The 20,004-nt window shown below is 39.2% G+C and overlaps 1 protein-coding gene and 3 non-coding genes across 7 annotated transcripts; all 4 read left to right on the forward strand.

Moving 5' to 3' along the window:
- Window positions 1-520: 520 nt before the first annotated feature.
- Window positions 521-18,562, forward strand: KANSL2 (KAT8 regulatory NSL complex subunit 2). Of its 4 annotated transcripts, none has more exons than XM_065934529.1 (10): window positions 521-781; window positions 1,371-1,629; window positions 2,470-2,648; window positions 3,134-3,248; window positions 6,278-6,445; window positions 6,617-6,779; window positions 7,718-7,814; window positions 11,379-11,530; window positions 17,034-17,153; window positions 17,842-18,562. In XM_065934529.1, exons 2-10 carry the CDS (start codon window positions 1,379-1,381, stop codon window positions 17,971-17,973), a joined length of 1,377 nt encoding a protein of 458 aa, XP_065790601.1. In that variant the 5' UTR covers window positions 521-781; window positions 1,371-1,378; the 3' UTR covers window positions 17,974-18,562. The 4 variants fall into 4 exon arrangements, with proteins under 4 accessions (XP_065790601.1, XP_065790597.1, XP_065790598.1 ...); XM_065934525.1 differs by having other exon boundaries at window positions 523-781; window positions 11,379-11,632; XM_065934528.1 differs by lacking the exon at window positions 521-781 and adding an exon at window positions 1,085-1,211 and having other exon boundaries at window positions 11,379-11,632.
- LOC136168107 (small nucleolar RNA SNORA2/SNORA34 family) lies at window positions 7,906-8,041 on the forward strand. Its single transcript, XR_010663259.1, has one exon. It is a non-coding gene; the product is annotated as a small nucleolar RNA SNORA2/SNORA34 family (small nucleolar RNA).
- LOC136168108 (small nucleolar RNA SNORA2/SNORA34 family) lies at window positions 15,940-16,071 on the forward strand. The gene has a single exon (XR_010663260.1). It is a non-coding gene; the product is annotated as a small nucleolar RNA SNORA2/SNORA34 family (small nucleolar RNA).
- LOC136168109 (small nucleolar RNA SNORA2/SNORA34 family) lies at window positions 17,480-17,618 on the forward strand. The gene has a single exon (XR_010663261.1). It is a non-coding gene; the product is annotated as a small nucleolar RNA SNORA2/SNORA34 family (small nucleolar RNA).
- Window positions 18,563-20,004: the final 1,442 nt, after the last annotated feature.

Genomic DNA, 20,004 nt, shown 5'->3' on the forward strand with positions numbered 1-20,004 from the left:
GATTCTCCAGGCTAGAATACTGAAGTAGCTTGGCTTTCCCTTTTCCAGAGGATCTTCCGGACCCAGGGATAGAATCCGGACCCAGTGCAGGGTATCCTGCACTGAAAGTGGATTCTCTACCGTCTGAGCCACTGGGGAAACTCAGAATAAGGGCTGGGTTCAAATTCACCTCCTTGCACTATTTACTAGATATGGGCCCGTTCTATTCCTCCATTATCTTATCTGTAAAATGGAAATCATAGTTTCTACTTCTTAGGGTTCTGAAAATTTAAAGTTTATATGTGTAATTTCCCAAGCTCAGTAAATACTTGAAAAAATGTTTCCGTAAATAAACTGTTCACAAAAGAAAACTAAAGCCTTTTCCTGTATAAACAATGAGAGTCAAATGTACAGTGATTCTTTGGCCTCTACATGTCGATTTTGTTGTACCCACTGTGTAGGGGTGGTGAAATAGCTGCGGCCTAAGATCACACACAGAGCGCCCCAAATCCGCCTGGACTTCATCCACGATCGGAAATGGAAAAAGCCGTACCCACCGAGGAGGTCCCACAACCCACGCTCCCTCCGCCTCACTCTCTCTGGAGCTGAGTTGCTGACAGACACCTTTTCTAGCCACCCAGCCGCGCCTTTTCCCAGCGCCCCGCCCCCTGAGCTCGATAGATAGCCAATGGTGACACAGAGTCGTAGGCTCGGTATCCAATCAGTGGCTGGGAGCCCGGAAAAGAATGGTTAGAGGTGGCTGGCGCTGCCAGAAAGCGAGTGGCGCGGCGCAGCGGCAGAGGTAAGATGGCGGCTGTGCTTGCTCTTCGCCTTTAGAGTTAGGCTGCTGCTTCGCCCCTTCTGTTTTTTCCCGAGCTGCTACTCTGTCTCAGCCAGCGTCAGGGTCGCTTTACTCCTCTAGGCTTCCAGGACCCAGATTCGCCGGTGCTAGGAGTCTTAGGACAATATGGCGCTTGCCCGGGCCTCCGAGGATGGGCAGGGCCCAGCCTTCAGCTTTGAGGCGGGCCGGGACAAAGGCGGCATGCGGGGAGGCGGAGGCCAGGGGTGGGGCGGGCGGCTCTGCGGCGTTGCGGCGCGGTGTGGGGCAGGAGCTGGCGCTTCCGCCTCTTGCTGCTTCTCCCTCGTGGGGGCACCGTGCGCGCCCTTGAGATACTTTCAACGTGGATGTGGTCAGAGTTAGGGGACGGCTTGGACAGAGAAGTTGAGATGAGGCAATTTCAGTAACATCTTGGTAGACCTGGGCGGAAGGGAGTTAAGGAGCGAGACTTCCGCCTGGCGTTTTTAGAAGCCGCGCGCAGTCCGCCCGGGTATTGTGGAGCTGGGCTTTTCGGGAACGGTAAGGGCTGTTTGATCTTTGTGCGACCCTGCAGGTTTTGGTATGAACAGGATTCGGATTCACGTCTTGCCGACCAATCGGGGGAGGATCACCCCAGTGCCCAGATCTCAGGAGCCCCTGTCTTGTTCGTTTACTCATCGTCCATGTTCGCAGCCTCGTCTGGAGGGACAGGAATTTTGCATTAAGCATATCCTTGAAGACAAGAATGCGCCTTTCAAACAGTGTAGCTATGTATCCACGAAGAACGGAAAAAGATGTCCCAGTGCTGCCCCAAAGCCTGAGAAGAAAGATGGGTATGTGTGTGTGTGTGTGTGTGTGTGTGTATAGAGAGAGAGAGAGAGAGAGAGAGAGAGAGAGAGAGAGAGAGAGAGAGAGAGATTAGATACCTGTCGTATGTACTTTTAGCTTTTAAGTGAGAGGAAGATGTGGCAGGATGTTTCCTTGGAAACAGCCGCCAAGTTTTTTAGGTCACGTGTTTGTAAAATTAAAGTTATGGGTATATCCTTGGAAAATTTTTTAAAATGGTGAAAATGAGGAGATACCTCCTAGTTGGGCCATTTTATTATCTCTTTGGCTATTTTACCTTACCTGTAAAATATTATTCTTAAGCATAGGTTCCATGGCTCGTTTGGCTGTCCTTGAATCTTAGGCAATGCAAAATTGTATACATGTGTATTTTTCTAGGAAAAGTTTTCATCATTTAAGCAAAGTATCCATGCAGAAATAATTTGGCTAGATAATTCTGCATTGTGTCCCACATCTTACTACCTGCAGTGGATTGATTTTGAAGTGTTATAAAATGTAAAATTGCTTTCCAGAACCAATTTTGAGAGATGAAAGTGGATCAGTGTGATTTGTTGCAAAATGATACCAGCATTTTTATAGTTGGAATATTTCCTTAGATGGATAGATCACTAGGGTATGTTAGTTCATCTGCATTACCCTTCAGTAATACCAAATGAGTTGACCTTGCCTGTTAAATTATTCTGCCTCACTAGCATTTTTAATCTCTAAATGAAGATAAGAGTCATTTTAATTTCCTGAAAATGATCTAAAGATCACTGTCTGTGGAAATCATTGAGCTCTTGTAAGAGGGAGCATGAGTATAAAACGTTAATATTTTGTCTCCTTAGGGTATCCTTCTGTGCTGAACATGCTCGTAGGAATGCCCTGGCACTTCATGCGCAAATGAAAAAGACCAATCCAGGGCCTGTGGGTGAAACACTCTTGTGCCAGCTGAGCTCATATGCTAAAACAGAGCTGGGGTCTCAGACTCCAGAAAGTAGCCGCAGTGAAGCCAGCCGAATTCTGGGTAAGGATCTTCTCTCTCATAATGAAAAAACAAGAAGAAAGTTAACAAAGAACTTTGGTTTATCTTAGTGCCTTAAACATATGTGGCACTTGAAAATACAATAATTCATTGCCAGTTTGGGAGAATTCAGGACTGCTGCAGTTCACCAGTCTTTTTGGTTTTAAGTAGTGTGTGCTTAGGTTTACTTTCCTGAGTTTGTGACTCTTTTAGTGCCATTTTTATACTTTGTTAGGTAAGATAATTTCAGGAAACAGAATAATTTTGAGTTGACCTTTCTGTCCTTTTGAGGCTATGGTTAACTCATTTGTGTTATAAGTACTTATACTCAGGAAGTATATTTCTTAAGCCATTTTTATTTGCCAGTGCTTCTGTATTAAGCATTTTTAATTTTAAGATTTGGATTGGTGTGTTAAGTAATCTAGTTTTGTGTGGTGGAGTTACAGAGGTGGGAAGTCTTAATGGCTGCTCTCCCTTCCTTGCCTCAGATGAAGACAGCTGGAGTGATGGGGAGCAGGAACCCATTACTGTGGATCAGACATGGAGAGGTGACCCTGACAGTGAAGCTGATAGCATAGACAGTGATCAAGAAGATCCCCTAAAGTAAGTTGTAACTCCACACAGGGCTTTAAAATATGTTAGTAGGTAGTATGTGGAATGTAGTACTGCATGCTGTTAATAGATTAATAAGCTAGGAGGGTTGAAGATAGCTTAGCCATTTGTGAACAGTAATAGCTTCTGCATATTAAAGTGTCATTGTTCATCACCATCTTGCCTCAGAGTAGGATTCGATGCTTTTTTAGAAGTCTTGTAGTTTGGGAAAATTTTTGGACATCAAATTCTACATGTGAGAAAGTGCAGGGGGGAAGTAGATTTCTCAGACATAGGAGCTGAGAGATGGTTGGAGATCAGAGAAGAGAAAAGTGATGAGAATTTGTTGTTGACTTAAACCTCAGGAATAAAAAAACTGATTATATTTGAATAACAACTTTTCCCCCCCCAAAGTTCTGATTAATTTATATTTTGTTTACCTTTATATGTTTAAGAAAAATTAAAAGGTGTTTAAGAGCTTCCTTTGGTTTCATGCCTAAGAAAGAGAAACTGATTTAGAAACCCAGGAGTAATCATCCTAAGTATATCTTAACTAAGGTTCTGCTCTTAAACCCACGATTGCTTTGGAGTTACAGAACATAACCACTCAGAAGTCTAATGTTTCTGTGTCTCATAGTTTGGGTTTAGTTTTTGTTTTTTCCTACCTTCTGTCTTCTTGATACTTCCCACTGACAGTTTAGGTGGAAGAACTCTTAAATAGTGGGAGGGGTAACGCATTTCTAGACTTGACTGTTGGACAAATTCTTAGAATAGCATCTTCTTCATTCCTTGGATTCTGAAGTTTCTAAGAAGTCATTTAGGGTTCTGTTTTCTGAGTAGAATAATTTCATCTATTTTAAGTAATCTGAACATGGAGAGCTATTCAGAAACTACTTGTTTGGAAAGTCCATGTAAGTAGTTTGAGAAGGAATGCTTGTTTCTAGCAGGATGTTTTCACAGTAGAAACTTTATACTAAGCCATGGATAAGTAGATATAGATATTATATATAGATATATATATAGATGTACATATAGATAGATATAGAAGTAGTTGTAATTTATAAAGTTACATTACATTGTGCTTCTGGAAATGCCATACTTGATTGTTTGAGGTGTACGTGCTGTAGGATCACAAAGTGATTGTCTTTTGGTGTGGTAAACACTCAGTTTGGAAGGTCCAGAAACTTTATTTAGTCTCTACTAATCTAGAGTGGGTCAGTCTTCACTGATCCACATTTATGCTAACCTGACTTACATACAGGAGATTTGGTGGTTTAGTTGCTAAGTCATGTCCAACTCTTGCGACCCCATGGACTGTAGCCTGCCAAGTTCCTCTGTCCATGGAATTCTCCAGGTACGAATACTGGAGTGGGTTGCCATTTCCTTCTCCAGGGATCTTCCCAACCTAGTAATTCTTCCCAGGATTCTTCTCAACCCAGGATTTGAACCTGGATCTACTGCATTGTAGGCGGATTCTTTACCGACTGAGCTAAGAGGGAAGCTCTTACAGGAGATTGTTACATGAAACAAAATACCAGTTAATTTTATGAGAAACTAAGTGTTAAAAGGGCTAGATGTCAGTTTCCTCTAAAAGGAACATTCAAAGGGAAAAAACAATTTAACACAATATAATAAGTGATTCCCTTTTTTGAAATTGGTCTAATAATAAACCTAGACTTATAATTGTGCATATCAGAGCAAGAAGAGTTAGTACATGATTTTTTAAATTATAACTAGCTGTGAATATTTGCGGCTCCATCTTTAAATAAAGGACTCATTTGTCACATGAACTAGGCCTTTACCTTAGTTAGGATGCTCATCCGCCTCCCCAAATGATTTGTTAGTAAATTCCAATTGTAGTCCCCAGTTAAATTCTCTTCTGACAGGGTACAATGAAATTAATTTCATTTTAACAAATGATGTTAGGTTAAGGCCTCAGTATTTTAGGGATATAGGCATTAATGCAGACATGCCCCATTTTCCTGAATATGAATAACCTCATCACCTTGTTTAAACATTAGATATTTTTTAAATTTTCACATTTTCTGAGTCTTAGATTTTGCCATTTTTATAATTTCAGAGTACTTTGTAGCTGTACTTTTCTTATACACAGGTATTATCTCCTGTTTATATTTAAGAAAAGTTTTTGGCAGAGATTATTTGCCCTCAGTCCTAAAGTTAATAGTTTTATTCTGTGTATTTCAGTGATTTAACAGTTAAATTTTAAAGAGCACATACTTTTTGGATTTAAAATCAGTATATAGTTCATGTATATTTTGCCTTTTAAATAATAGAAATAATTTTTACTAGGTCAAAATACGAGAGTATCAAGTCAAGGTCTATATCTAGCTTTTTTTAAAAAAAATAAGGTTTTTTTTTTTTAAGTTTTGTTAATTCATAGTTGGTGGCAAAGCTTAAGTTGATGTGGATCTAGATCTTTGGCAATAAAGGGTTTCTCCAGGATACTATATTTTGAGAATATTTTTGGCCATGCTTTGTGGCTTATGGGATCTTAGTTGCCTGAACTGGGATTGAGTCCAGGCCTTTTAGCAGTGAGAGTGCATAATTGTAACTACTGGACCACCAATTAAAAGTGTACTTTTAAATTAGAAGTTGTAATTATTTGTGATCTTTTGTACCTTAGTTAAAATATATTGAGATATATGCTACTGAATTAACACTTTAACTTACTGGTAAGTGATTTTTTCTGTATTAAATGGAACAAGACTATAGATTAATAAAAGTTTTGAGTGTTCTGTATCTGCTCCTGTTTAAACATAATGCAAATAACTGGGGAGCATAATGAAACATTTTTCCTTCTCCACATTTTGAGATCATACATTAGTATCCATTCTTGGGTATTTTGTTTTTTAATAACAATAGTAAAATGCTGTGAGAACATTCTTATGTAGTAAGGCGATTGTCTCAGCACTGACTGCTTGTTGAATAGCAAACCTAAGTCGAACCTTCACTCTTTGCTCCTTTTAAACTTGGGTCTTATTGTTGTGCTTTCTTATCCTTTTTGAATCATCTTATTCTAGACATGCTGGTGTCTACACAGCAGAAGAAGTGGCCCTGATTATGCGTGAGAAGCTTATTCGTTTGCAATCTTTGTACATTGATCAGTTTAAAAGACTTCAGCATCTGCTCAAAGAGAAGAAACGACGTTACTTACACAATCGGAAAGTGGAACATGAAGCTCTAGGCAAGTTTTATGCCAGTCCAACAACCTGCCGTGGGTTTAATCAACATGTGAATTTGGTAGTTAGGCTTATTTCTTTTTTGTTACCTGGACTGGAGAAGGATTTGCTTTTGAAACTGAAGATGCATCCTTGGTTGCTTGGCAGATAACATCTTGACTGTTTTGACTTTCCAGGTAGTAGTCTCCTGACTGGCCCAGAGGGACTCCTGGCCAAAGAACGAGAAAACTTAAAGCGTCTAAAATGTCTTCGGCGGTATCGTCAGCGCTATGGAGTGGAAGCCTTACTACACAGGCAGCTGAAGGAGCGCAGAATGCTGGCCACAGATGGTGCCGCCCAACAGGTAATTTGTGTATATACCTCTAAGGTGTATACATTTGCTTTTACAGAGTTATGGTGAACACTGTTGTACAGTTTTGGTTCTAAAGTCTAACTTACTAGGCTTACAGGGCTTTTCTGATGGCTCAGATAGTAAAGAATCTGCCTGCAACATGGAAGACCTGGGTTCGATCCCTGGTTTGGGAAGATTTCCTGGAGAAGGAAATAGCGACCCACTCCAGTATTATTACCTGGAGAATCCATGGACCGAGGAGCCTGGTGGGCTACAGTCTATGGGGTCACAAAGGGTTGGACATGACTGAGTGATTAACTCTCACTTTCAAAATTTTTGTTCTGAAATCTAACTTACTGGACATGGGGTATATTGGGCACTTAACCTGGGAGTCCAGAGACGTGGGTTTTAGTTCCCTTCTGATCAATTCTGTGCCTGCTCTGATAAATGAACTTCTCTGGACTCTTATTTTCATCTGCATATTGAAGGATTGCCATAGATTTCTAAGTTACTTGGTTCAGAAATGTTCATTTCAGAAATTGGCACAGAACACCTAACAGTTTGGGACTCTTGTTTTAGAAAGCAGAGAAATAAGTAGAATAATAAGAACAATGAACATCAGTACGTTTGATGAACCAAGTTAAGTGATCATTTTTAAATTTGTTTAAAATGATTTTTAAACAAAGCACCAGTAAGAGTAATTCCATTTTTCTCATATTTTTTGAGGCTTAACGTAAGACTATAATTTAAGACAAATAAAAGGTAGTTTGAAAAACACTAGGCCTGTGTATCACACTTTTGCAATATGGAGGAGTTGTGTTTCAAATTATGGTTGACTCGTTATTTGGAGATGAAGTTTAAATTTTTTTTTTCCTTTTGCATAGCATTGGTGAGTAAATTGTTAAATGATAGATAGTTTATTTTGACTAATGTGTTTTCTCATTCTTTAGGCCCATACCACTCGTTCCAGTCAGAGGTGCTTGGCCTTTGTGGATGATGTTCGTTGTTCCAATCAGTCTCTTCCAATGACCAGACACTGCCTTACCCGTATCTTTTTTGCTCTGTTTAGTTTGCTAGCTAATCTGAAGGCTAGTGGGGATCTGTGATAGTTCAGTTAATTGAAGGTCTTTGTTTTCTTTTGGCCCTGAATCAAGGCCAGCAGTTTGCTGAAGCTGTTGGTTTCAAACAGGAGCCTAAAGAAGTCTCTTTCTATGGTCTGTTGGCCATTTCATATCTTCGAAATGTAATGGTCAATTCATTAGAAAGAAACATCTCAGTCATTGGTGATAGGGGCTAATACTTATTTGTAGTTGATTAATACTGGGATTCCAAAATTTAGAGATCCCTGGTTTAACTTTTTCATTAAAATTATAGTAATGTTAAGTCCAGTTACTATAATAAGAGGAAATTGTTGTGTATCCAAAAACAGTGGGATGGTTCTGAACTGTGAGCTGTCTTTGAATATTATCCTTTTGTGTGGTCACGGCCATGGTTGTATATTTTCGTTTTCATTCAAATGGGACACCTTACATTTATTAATTGGGTTATAAAATTTTTTGAGTTGTGTATTAGATTGTGAAAGTGCATCTACATTATGAACATTGATTGAGAAAAGTCACTTTCATAGTTAATGCACTTTTAAAATATAATCTTCATTATATGAAAGTCATAAATCTTGCTGGGTTTCATTTGCCTGGCAAAATATACAAATATTTGGAAAGTAAAATGTACTTACTTGAGTAAGAAGGGAAGGAAAACTTTCTTTTTGGAAAGGAAAACTGATTTTTTTTTCTATTCTGTTTATTAAATACTTTACAAGTTTATTAATTATTGTAACAAGTGTTTGATAAAGGATTATGTCCTTGATATCAGTATATAAAATTTTTATAAAGAGTAATTAAAAACTAAAGATAAATACTGAAAACATAATTGGGCAAAGGCTATCTACGGACAAATTAAAAGAAGTGGCTGATAGTTGAAAAGTATTCATCTTCACTATAAATAAGTGAAATAAGAAAACAAGGAAGTTTTTTTAATCTCTGCATTTTGTTTTTCTTTTTGGCTGCACTGCCACAGCCTGTGAGATCTTAGTTCCCTGACCAAGGATTGAACCCAGGTCCTGACAGTGAAAGTGCTAGGTCCTAACCACTGGACCACCAGGGAGTCCCCTAATCAAGAAATTTGATACTTATCTATGTATGAAATAGTAAGTTTCAAAAGTTTGTGAGGGAATAGTGAAATGGGCCCTTCTAAACACTGCCAGTGAGACTAAAATGACACAGACTTTTTACAAAGCAGTTTGACAATATTCATATTCTTTTTTTTTTCTTTTTTAATGTTCATGTTCTTTGACATCTCTGGGAATTTAAGAAGATAATTAAATACATATCAATATTTTTACATAAAATTCTTCCAACTAGAGACAGCCTTAAAATTTTCAGGGATGGAAAATAGGAAAATTTTGATAAAATGTAATATGTTCAGGAATTAAACATATTTAAAGATTATGAATGACAAGAAAATGATAGTGACACAAATAGAATATGGAATTCAGTAGAGTATGGTTTTAACTACATGGATCTAATACTGGGAGGGAATATAACAGAAATGTGACTATTTTTGGATGGTGGGGTTATGAATGCCCTTTTTCCCTCTGCCTTGTGCTTTCAGGTTTTCTTCAGTGGCCTTGAATTACTTTATAAGGCAAAAAACCTAACTTATGGAATTGAAGACTATTCTAGACTTTTTCTTACTGGACTATACTCAGTTTATTAGAATTTTAATATTTTAAAAAGGCAAAGTTGAACGTAAAATGTATTTGAAAAGAGAAGGGAAGTATTATTTTTTTCTCTTATGCTCTTTTCCTTTCCACTCCACGGTTGCCTAAGTCACTTACCCTTCCTTAAGTCCTTATCCCAGAGAAAGATGCGACTGCCATTGGTGACCTGTTAACTCTTTACTCTGGTCTAATGGAGACAACCCCGGACTGAAAGTGAAGGACCCAGTCTCTAGTTGTAGGTCAACCATTCCCTTCTTTGTCTGTTGTCCCCATCTGAAAGGAAAGGGGTGGAGGAGGGGGGTAAAAGGATTTTTAGGGATATTGTGATAGTAAATAAGAGGTTTGTGAAAGTCCCTTGAATTACATGAAAAAGGTTCTAATTAAAACATTTAATGGATTAACATTTAAGATTTTGATAATTTAAACAAGATTGGGCTTCTTAAGCACACAGAGATTGCAGTTTGTTGTTCACTTGAGCATTGATTTTCATTTCAGTAGTTATTTGTTTACGGTGAGCTACATGTTGTACCCTGAGAGCAGCGGTTCTCGGCGGGGGCCGTTGTCCCCCGTTTGGTAAAGTGGAGACTTTTTTGGCAGTCGTCGCTCCGGTGGGGTTGCTGCTGACATCTAGAGGGCAGAGGCCGGGAATGCAGCTAATAACATTCGACAGCACCCCCGTGGCCATAATGCTGGTAGTGGCAGTGCTGTGTAACTGTTTTAGAGGGTTTGGCAAGTTCTCAGAATGGATTTAAAAAAGGAACTTTCTTCAAGAGGTTTTATTTGGCTTAAAAATTATAACGTACCTTAGATTTTTTACCTTTAAAAAATTACCTTAAAATTTGGAGGATTAAAAATTAACCCATACTTGCATAATTAGTTTCTAGAAAATTGGGTACAGTCAATTTATAGAAAATTGTGCTTTCTGAAAAAAAAAAAGAAAGAAAATTGTGCTTTCTGGTTTAAAAAATAAGCCCAAATTTGAAATGACAGTTGTCTATTAATTTAGGGAAAACAACTGTGTAGGTAGGATATCAGGAAATGCTAAAATTTGAGAAAAATGTATTTTGTAGGCTGACTTCTGAAATTTTGTTAACCTAATCATGATTTCGATGTTCGTTCATCCTACAGCACTTCTTTGCCAACTTGGAAATATAGCCCCTTTCTGCTTCTACCCATAGTAGAAGTTAGGGCTCCTGGAGTGTTCTTGGAGTACTTCTTTCCGTGGGCCCTCTTAAAGCAAACTGTTCCCTGCTAGAGTATGATACCTGGTTACATTACTAGAGCTTCTGTTTTCCCCAACACCCAGCTTCTTTTAAAGAAATTTATGTAATAAATATTTTGGAAACAAAGTTCAAAATGTTTTTTTAAAAAAATAAAAACAACTTTCTGCCCATCTGCTTAATAGCAGAAACAACATTGTATCTTTTGACTCTCTGAAGGAGTTGGTAGGGGCCTCTGCAAGCTATCTGCTTTTGCCTGACATGTTTCTTCTGCATAGGTATAGATTTCTAGGATTATTACTGTTGATACTTAGCGCTATGTTTTGAAATGTTTTATGTTTGACCCTCATGGAGAGAATGAGATTAGTGTCTACTCTAAAGGATAGATCCTGAAATGGAGGTTGGGGACTAGTTTTACACTACTGGTAGAGCTAGAATTACTCTAGTAAATGAAAATTTGAGAAATAACTTTAAAAATTGTTACCTGCATTTGATTCTGTATCAAATGTAACTAATAATCTTGTGTAGTCCAGACCTTGAATTTTACATGGCAGACAACATTTTTGTGCCTTGGATAGATCCATTTTATTTCCCTTGACCGTTTTTCTACAGATATTTGTCAGGACACGAATCAGGTTCTCTTCAAATGCTGCCAGGGGTCTGAAGAGGTACCCTGCAACAAACCAGTTCCTGTAAGCCTTTCTGAGGATCCTTGCTGCCCACTGCATTTCCAGTTGCCTCCTCAGATGTATAAGCCCGAGCAGGTACTGTCTGTGCCAGACGATCTGGAAGCCGGCCCCATGGATCTGTACTTGAGTGCTGCCGAGCTTCAACCCACTGAGAGTTTACCTCTGGAGTTCAGTGATGTAAGTTAGAGAAGCTCTGCTCTGGTTGGCCCTTGAGGCAAGGCCTTATTTATTAATGGTGAGACTAGGTTAGTCATTTGTGGTTTAAAAAAGAAAAAAACTGATAAATTTTTTGAAATGATATGTATAGTTGTGTTTGTATGTTAACATTCATTTAGAGACAGTTTAAGTTTACAGAAGTTTTTCTGAGGGCCTGATAAGGGAAATTATAAACTAAGAGAAGTTGGAGGAAAGTCTCTTTGTGATTGGATTTATGTAGCTGGGAAATTTGGTGCCCATTCACAAGGTAATTCACTAGAATCTTAACAAATAAAATGAATTCTGATATCTATTCAGCAATGCAAAGTGTTTTGGTTGTGTAGTCAGGGTTATCATTTTTAGATTAATGTGTCCCTCCTAAGAAACAGCCCTAAGCTTAGCTCTGCCTATTGTTTTTCATTTTTGATAATTATTAAAAGATTCTTTTGTGAAAGGACTCAGATACCAGTGAACTCTAAATATTTACTGTGACAATCTTCTAAGTGTATACACTTCATTGCTTTTTTCAGCCTGCTCCTCAACTGGTCCCAGCTCTTAAGCGCATCTCTGATTGTATTTGCTTCCCTAATTAGCACTACCCTACTGTGTCATTCACTTTAGGGATCAATTGACGTTCCTTCTCTTTTGGCACTTGCCTTGATCTTTAGCTTTCTGAATAAAGGTTTTCATTATTTATTATGAAGATAAATCTTCTGAATTTAATAAATAAGATGTCTTGTATATAACCATGGCATATTTAAAGTGACAAATCTAGATAGAAAATTTAGTAAAGGTTGCAGTATTGTTTGTGTAGGGGTAGAAGCAGGATTTGGATGGCCTACAGTGTTGCTCACTAAAAAGATACATCAGGAAAGGCTAATATCTTGAAAAGCCCGACTGATTCAGTGTCAGTGAATCAGTAAGCTGATCCCACGGAATTCCCTGGAGGTCCAGTGGTTCGGACTGGGTTCATTCCCTGGTTGGGGAGCTAAGTTTGCACAAGCCAAGTGGTGTGGCCCCAAAAGAAGAGTGAACTGAATAAATTTCCTTCCCCTCTTTTTTGATTGTGTACTGTCTGTAGGCTTTTTAAAACACAACCTGATCAAGTACTACGTTGCCAGATTCCCTTCACATAGTAATGTATATATGTAGAAATTAGCACGTGTTTTATTTAGATGTACTAGATTATTGTTAATTTTTATTTCATGTGATTGTTAATTTCTAGAGCCATTTCTGTTTTGACCCTTTTGTTTCCCCTTTCACTTGTTTTTGTCTTTAATTTTTAGAGTGTTCTCTCTCAAACTTTTGATGATTTAGATCTGAGAAAATGTGACTCTCTTTGTTGAAGATTACATTCTTGTTTGCTTTTCAGAGAATAATAACACAGAATGTTAGCGATTCTGAGATGTGAAAGAATGTATGAGAAGTAACTTTACTTTTGAGAATCTAATGAGTTTTTAAGAGGGACCTTTGTTGTTAGAGGTTTAAAAGTGATAATTAGCTATTTGTACTTGATCATCTATTATGTCTGTATTAATGTACTTTAGATGAACCACATTGGTCGTTTAAAAAGTAGTTTTATTCTTTGGAGGTAAAAATTCTCCAGAAAATGTTGAAACACATTCAAATTCAGTTTCATAAAAGAATTTTTGTCCTCCCATAAATTCTGAATATACTAGTCTTCTGGGAAAAAATATTTTCTTAATTATGTGAATTCCACCCAGCAATCTTACCTATGTTCTTTCTTAGATATCATTTCTGTAACTTAATAATAATTTCTGGTAACTTGTGGGAGGACCAGGTATCAGACATTAATACTTGCCTGTTTTCTGTCCTTTGATCTAAGAATATTTGACAAATAATAATTTAATACCTTAATCCTATTACTTTGAGCTTGCTCTCTTTTTGTGTTTGTTTTTTGAGTTCAATTTTTGACATCAGAAATGTGGATTCTATCCTATATTCTGGTATGTCTCTACATATTCCTCTTATGTTAGGCATTTCTGCTGATACTTTCTTCCTTTCTTATTTTAGGTTCCTGTTCCCAATTTTAATTCTCATAACAGACAACATTCAATATGTGAAGAAAGCTTTTTTAATATCTATTTTTCTTTGAAAAATTTCTGTGCCATTGTCATCTTGAGCCTTTGAAATGTTTTGCCACATTACTTACATGGGTTCTTTTAAATTTCACGTTAGTTAATTATGCAGTTGGCTCTTGAACAACATGGGCTTGAGCTTGTGTGGGTTCACTTACTATGCAGATGTTTTTTTCAGTGAATAGTTTTTACAGTCTTCATGATCTGCAGTTGATTGAATCTGAGGGTACAGAACCATGGACACAAAGGGCTGCCTTGAAGTTATGCACTGATTTCTGACTGGACATTGTTGCCCCTAAACCACTGCATTGTGCAAGGATCAAGTGCATGATCATTGTGCATGCTAAAAGAATTGGATAAAACTGTTCCCAGTCCTTTTTTTTACCCCCCTTCTGTCTGCAGCATGCAGGATCTTAGTTCCTTGAAACCAGTGCAGGGATCAAACCTGCACCACCTACAGTGGAAGCACGAAGTCTTAACCACTGGGCTGCCAGGGAGTCCCAGCAGTTAATAGTTTTAAAGGTGTGAGAACACTGGTTTCTGTGTATAGAAGTTTCTGACACATCTGAAATAAATGTTACGTAGCCAGCTATATCCTTTTCCTTATGTTTCTGCTTAAATTGAGCAGCTTTTAAGTCTAGCACATCCTTTATCATTTCAGTTCAGTCGCTCAGTCATGTCCAACTCTGTGACCATGGACTGCAGCACGCCAGGGCTCCCTGTCCATCACCAACTCCCGGAGCTTACTCAAACCCATGTCCATTGAGTCGGTGATGCCATCCAACCATTTCATCCTCTGTCGTCCCCTTCTCCCACCTTCAGTCTTTCCCAGCATCAGGGTCTTTTCAGATGAGTCAGTTCTTCACATCAGATGGCCAAAATATTGGAGTTTCAGCTTCAGCATCAGTCCTTCCAGTGAATATTCAGGACTGATTTCCTTTAGGATGGACTGGTTGGATCTCCTTGCTGTCCAAGGGACTCTGAAGAGTCTTTTCCAACACCACAGTTGAAAAGCATCAATTCTTCGGCGCTCAGCTTTCTTAACAGTCCAACTCTCACATCCATACATGACTACTGGAAAACCATAGCTTTGACTAGATGGACCTTTGTTGGCAAAGTAATGTCTCTGCTTTTTAATATGCTGTCTAGGTTGTTCATAACTTTTCTTCCAAGGGAAAAGTGTTTTAATTTCATGGCTGCAGTCACCATCTGCAATGATTTTGGAGCCCCCAGAAATAAAGTCTCTGACTGTTTCCACTGGAGAAGGAAATGGCAACCCACTCCTGTATTCTTGCCTGGAGAATCCTGTGGACAGAGGAGCGTGGTGGGTCACAGTTCATGGGGTCTCAAAAGAGTCGGACACAACTGAGCGACAAAACACACACCCACACACACAGTTTGCACTGTTTCCCCATCTATTTGCCATGAAGTGATGGGACCAGATGCCATGATCTTGTTTTCTGAATGTTGAGTTTTAAGCCAGCTTTTTCACTCTCTTTCACTTTTATCAAGAGGCTCTTTAGTTCTTCACTTTTTTCCATAAGGGTGGTGTCATCTGCACATCTGAGCTTATTGATATTTCTCCTGGCAGTCTTGATTCCAGTTTGTGCTTCATCCAGTCCAGTATTTCTCATGATGTACTTTGCATATAAGTTAAATAAGCAGGGTGACAGTATACAGCTTTGAAATACTCCTTTCCCAATTTGGAACCAGTCCGGTTCCACCTGTTGCCTCCCGATCTGCATGCAGATTTCTCAGGAGGCAGGTAAGGTGGTCTGGTATTCCCATCTCTTGAAGGATTTTCTAGTTTGTTGTGATCCACACAGTCGAAGACTTGAAACTTACATTCCTTCCTTTACTTTAATTATCTTGAGGATGTGATTCTTCATTTTGGTGGTCAAAACCAAGGAAAAGGATTTTGAATTTTTTTTTTTTATTTTTTTATTTTGAATTCTTAAGACCTATTTTATTTTTATTTTTTTTTAAGACCTATTTTTAGAGCATAGAATTTTGCTTTTCTCAAGAAGCTGAATTACTGGAGACATAGATCCTCTGTAAAGTGCCTTGAACACAGGACAGTTTAAACCCTTGGATAGTTTTCACTCTTGGGAAGCAGAGTTTAGCAGTAATTCTTAGAAAGCAGAGGCATGAAAGTGAGTTTGACACATTGTCTGAGCTTTTACAGCTCTTTAGGCCCTGAATCAAGACCAGTAGTTTGCTGTAGCTGTTGGTTTCAGACAGGAGCCGAGAGCATTGTCTTCCTATGGTCTGTTGGCTTCAGTCCTCCTGTGGGAATAGCCAGTTCAATTGGAAGAAACATAGTCTATAGAATATAATGTTGTCGTGTGTGTATTTTAAAGGGCAGTTGGATTATGTTAGGTTTACAAATCAGGGACTTATTCTCTGTGGGGATAATGACTTAACCAAAATACTTCCTGGCCATTCAGAAGGACTTTGAGTTTTTTTGTCTTCCTTCTTTCTTCCCTATACCTCTTCCTGTTTTACTCACTGACTGGCTTTGCGGCTGTTAGAATACTTATCGAGTGGTCTCATATTGTCCAATCTATTAAGTCAGTATTTCATTTTAATTTATAATTACGCTGCTGTCCATTTTAGATGCATCACTCATGAACTTAGAGGTTGAGTACAGCTAGTCTTAGAAGGATATGCCTGTTTGGGGAGGGCAGGGTGCTGCACAGGTCTAGTTTCCCAACCAGAGGTTGAACCTACACCCTTGGCAGTGAAAGAAAGCATGGAGTCCTAACCACTGGACTGCCAGGGAATTCCCAGTATATGCTTCTTTAAAATATTTTTTATTGTGGTAAGATATTTATAATGTAAGATTTGCCATTTTAAAACATACTATTCAGTGGTATTAAGTACATTTAGACTATATTGCAACCATCACCACGATCAGTTTCCATTGAATTTTCCACAGAACTTTTCTCAGTGCAGAGACTGTATCCATTAAACTGTAACTCCCACATCGCCTCAGTCTCTAGCCCTTGGTAGCTACTATTCTACTTTCTGTCCCTGAATTTTCCTATTTAAAAAATACTCTTTTTAAAGCTACTATAGTGGTCTGCACTTTATATTTGGCAGCAAGAATCAGTACTTTTTGAACTTGTCCCATTTGTTGCATGCACATTTGTTATTGTTTAAGGTAGACAAGGGGTGAGGGAAGGATGGGAGAACTGCTGTTGAGAGTTGCTAAAAGTAGGCAAACTTTAGCTTGTTGGCTCCCTCGGTGTTGCTGATAGGCTTTTTTCTTTTTCTTTTCTTAGGATTTGGATGTTGTGGGTGATGGTATGCAGTGCCCTCCTTCACCCTTGCTTTTTGATCCTTCACTAACCCTTGAAGATCATCCAGTCAAAGAAATTGCTGAAGGCCCAGTGGATATTTTGGCAAGTGAAGAATAACTTCAGCCAGGCAGAGAGCTCCACGCTGGCTGTGGTTGGCATGTGCTCCCGGGGGTTGAGGTTGTCATTACTAGCTGTAAGGGTGCCCCTGGTTGCAGTTTCCAGATGGGCCTTAGAACACTTTACTAGTCCCTGGTCCCCATATCTGGGAGAGCAGGACATAAATTTATTTGGTTAACTAGGAAAGGTTGAGGCAAGGAATGTAGGTAAATTGTTGATATAAGGGAGAGTTCAGTATTGGAATTGTTTTCATCATAAAGTTAAGCACAAGCAGTGTGATTTGGTTTCTTTGAGCTTTGGGTGGGACACTCATGGCCCTGACTGAAGACCTGCAGTTACACTATAGCTGTTGGTTTCAAACAGAGGCCCAGAGCACTGTCTTCCTGTGTGATCTGTTGGTTGTTCTGGAACCTCAGCAGGGAATGGCTATTTCATTTGGAAGAAACAACCCACAGCTTTCCTTTGCATTGAAAAAGCCTCGGGAATGCTGCCAGTAATGATTGTGACTCTAGGAGTCAGGAATAGTCAAGTATGGGGAAGAGCAATTACATAGAGTTATGAATATCTGCTGTCTTGTTCTGGCTACTTACTATACATGGGCTTTATGTAAGTCGGATTCATGTTGCAGGCCACAATGAATGAGTTTGTAACCAAACTGACTTTGTTTTAACAGGGCCAGATGCAGATGGCTGGAGATGGGTGCAGATCACAGGGACCTCGAAATTCTGAGAAAGCCCTTGCACCATTGCCTCAGAGTGGAGTGGCTACTGCAAATGGGAAGCCGGAACCCGCTTCTGTTAGTTGATGGGTTGTTTTGGGAACCAGTTGACTTTGGAGGATTTGTATCTCCCATTCTTTCAACAGATATTTCTGACTCATCTCTCACTATAAAGGACAACCCAGACTACTGTGTTTTTCTTTTGGGTTATCGAGTGCTCTAGTCAAACAAATGTTGAGGGCAGGGACCAATTGTGTCTACAAGCTGTGGATGTCTTCCCACTCCATGCAAGGGGGAGAGGTAGGTGGTTCCCATCAGAGCTGCTGGGATTGAGAGTCCTGGAGACTGTGCCTAAGGGAAGAGAGGTTTTTGTAATGCTGTTTCCCAAGTCTTGGGATGTTGAGGGACCCAGTGGTTGGTTATCTCTGTCTAGCAGCCTGTATTTTAGCCTTTCCTCGCCTCTCATCCTTACTGGGTACTCTGAAGCTCCTCTCCTCAATGAACTCTGACCCATAGCCTCTGAGAAAATAACCCAGAGGACTGGGCCTTGCTAAACCATCCATCTTGCTTCTAACCTATGTAAATTTCTGTAGTGGCTATCTTATGTAAGATACAATAAAAAATTATTGTACATAGTTTTTAATAAATGTTGAAGTGTTATGAAAATGTAAAACAATGAGTTGAATGCATCTTTGTTTGAGAGTGTGGTATCTATATATTGGTGGGGGTGGATTGGGAGCCGTCTGAGGGGAAAGGAAAAACAAGACGGATACACCTAAAAGATTTAAAAACCTGTAATAAGTAAATGGAAAGGGCTCCCTTATTAAAACCTACTTGCCTAGTTAATGGTATTTGCATATTCCTCCCAAATGTCTTCTTTTTTATCTTCACTGCTACCTCTTCCCACTAACATTTTTTTCTCACAATTAATGGTTGATTGTTGTCTAAAAATTCTCTTAAGGCTAGGAGTGTGTGTGTGTGTGTGTGTGTGTAAAGACTAGGAGTGTGTGATCTCCAGGGTTCTCTAAGGTTAGGAGTGTGTGATCTCACTGTAACATAATATGACAAGGAGGCAAAAAGTTAACCTTTGTAAAAACTGAATAGAGAAAAGTTATATAGTTACGTTATCACCTTGGCTTTAGTTTATTTCCTGGGAATGGTCAGGAAGTGACGCAGAAGACCTGTCAGATGAATCCTGAGATCACCTTTAATAGGGCTTGCTGTATACTCCAGTTTATTTGTCCCCCCTGCTTTCTTGTCTAGTACTTTTTACACTATTCATGAACATCCCTTATGCAGATTGAAAAACTTCTGCAACAAGATTAGGGATTAAAATATTTTCTTCCCATTGTTTTTTTTCTTTTTTTTGCTCTACCACACAGTATGTAAGAGTTTGGTTTCCCAATGAGACCCCTGCTCCCTTGGGGTGGTAGTGCAGAGTGCTAACCATTGAACTGCCAGGGAAGTCCCATCTTCCCATTGTTTTAAAGTTACTGGCAAATTGCTAGCATCCACGTCACTCAGTCTGGTGGTTTTATAAGTTTAACAGGTTCAGGTACCTTTGGGTGGAGGGTGGGGGGGGTTTGCAGTGTGGAGTAGAGGCCATGGAACCTGTATCCTAGCACCCAGAGATTTTGATGGCCATTTTTCTGCAAATGCAAAGTGAAGAGTTTGGAAAAGGCTACTACTCTCCAAGGTTTTATCTTCTGTAATTAAGATTTGGTAGGAAGAGACTTATTTGGGCTGCATTATAGCTCAGGAAATGCTGTTGGATGGGAGCCCCTAAGCAAAGGTTACCTGTTAGAAGACATGGCCTGCCTGTAGTGGCAGCAGCCTGAGGGAGCTCTGGCCTCAGTGTAGATCTAAAGATGGAGCTGGAGCCCTACTTCATCCAGGTGATCAGTCAGCTATCCTCCTGAAAGGGAGCTCCTTTCCTGGACAGAATTTGAAGTACCTGGTGGTACTTCAGAGGAGATGGTTGGGGGCGTGATTGACTCAATGAAAAGGAGTTTGAGCAAACTCCAGGAAATAGTGAAGGACAGGGAAGCCTAGCATGCTGCTGTCCATGGGGTCGCAAACAGACATGACTGAGTGACTGAACAGCAAATGAATCCTATC

The sequence above is a fragment of the Muntiacus reevesi genome, chromosome 4 (assembly GCF_963930625.1).
Source record: "Muntiacus reevesi chromosome 4, mMunRee1.1, whole genome shotgun sequence".
Classification (NCBI taxonomy): Eukaryota; Metazoa; Chordata; class Mammalia; order Artiodactyla; family Cervidae; genus Muntiacus; species Muntiacus reevesi.

Bases quoted from the DNA above. Each gene is read 5' to 3' on its own strand.
- KANSL2 (XM_065934525.1), top strand. From the start codon at position 1,379: ATGAACAGGATTCGGATTCACGTCTTGCCGACCAATCGGGGGAGGATC. The intron at 3,249-6,277 runs GTAAGTTGTAAC...ATCTTATTCTAG, and splicing joins GATCAAGAAGATCCCCTAAA to ACATGCTGGTGTCTACACAG. The intron at 6,780-7,717 runs GTAATTTGTGTA...CTCATTCTTTAG, and splicing joins CAGATGGTGCCGCCCAACAG to GCCCATACCACTCGTTCCAG.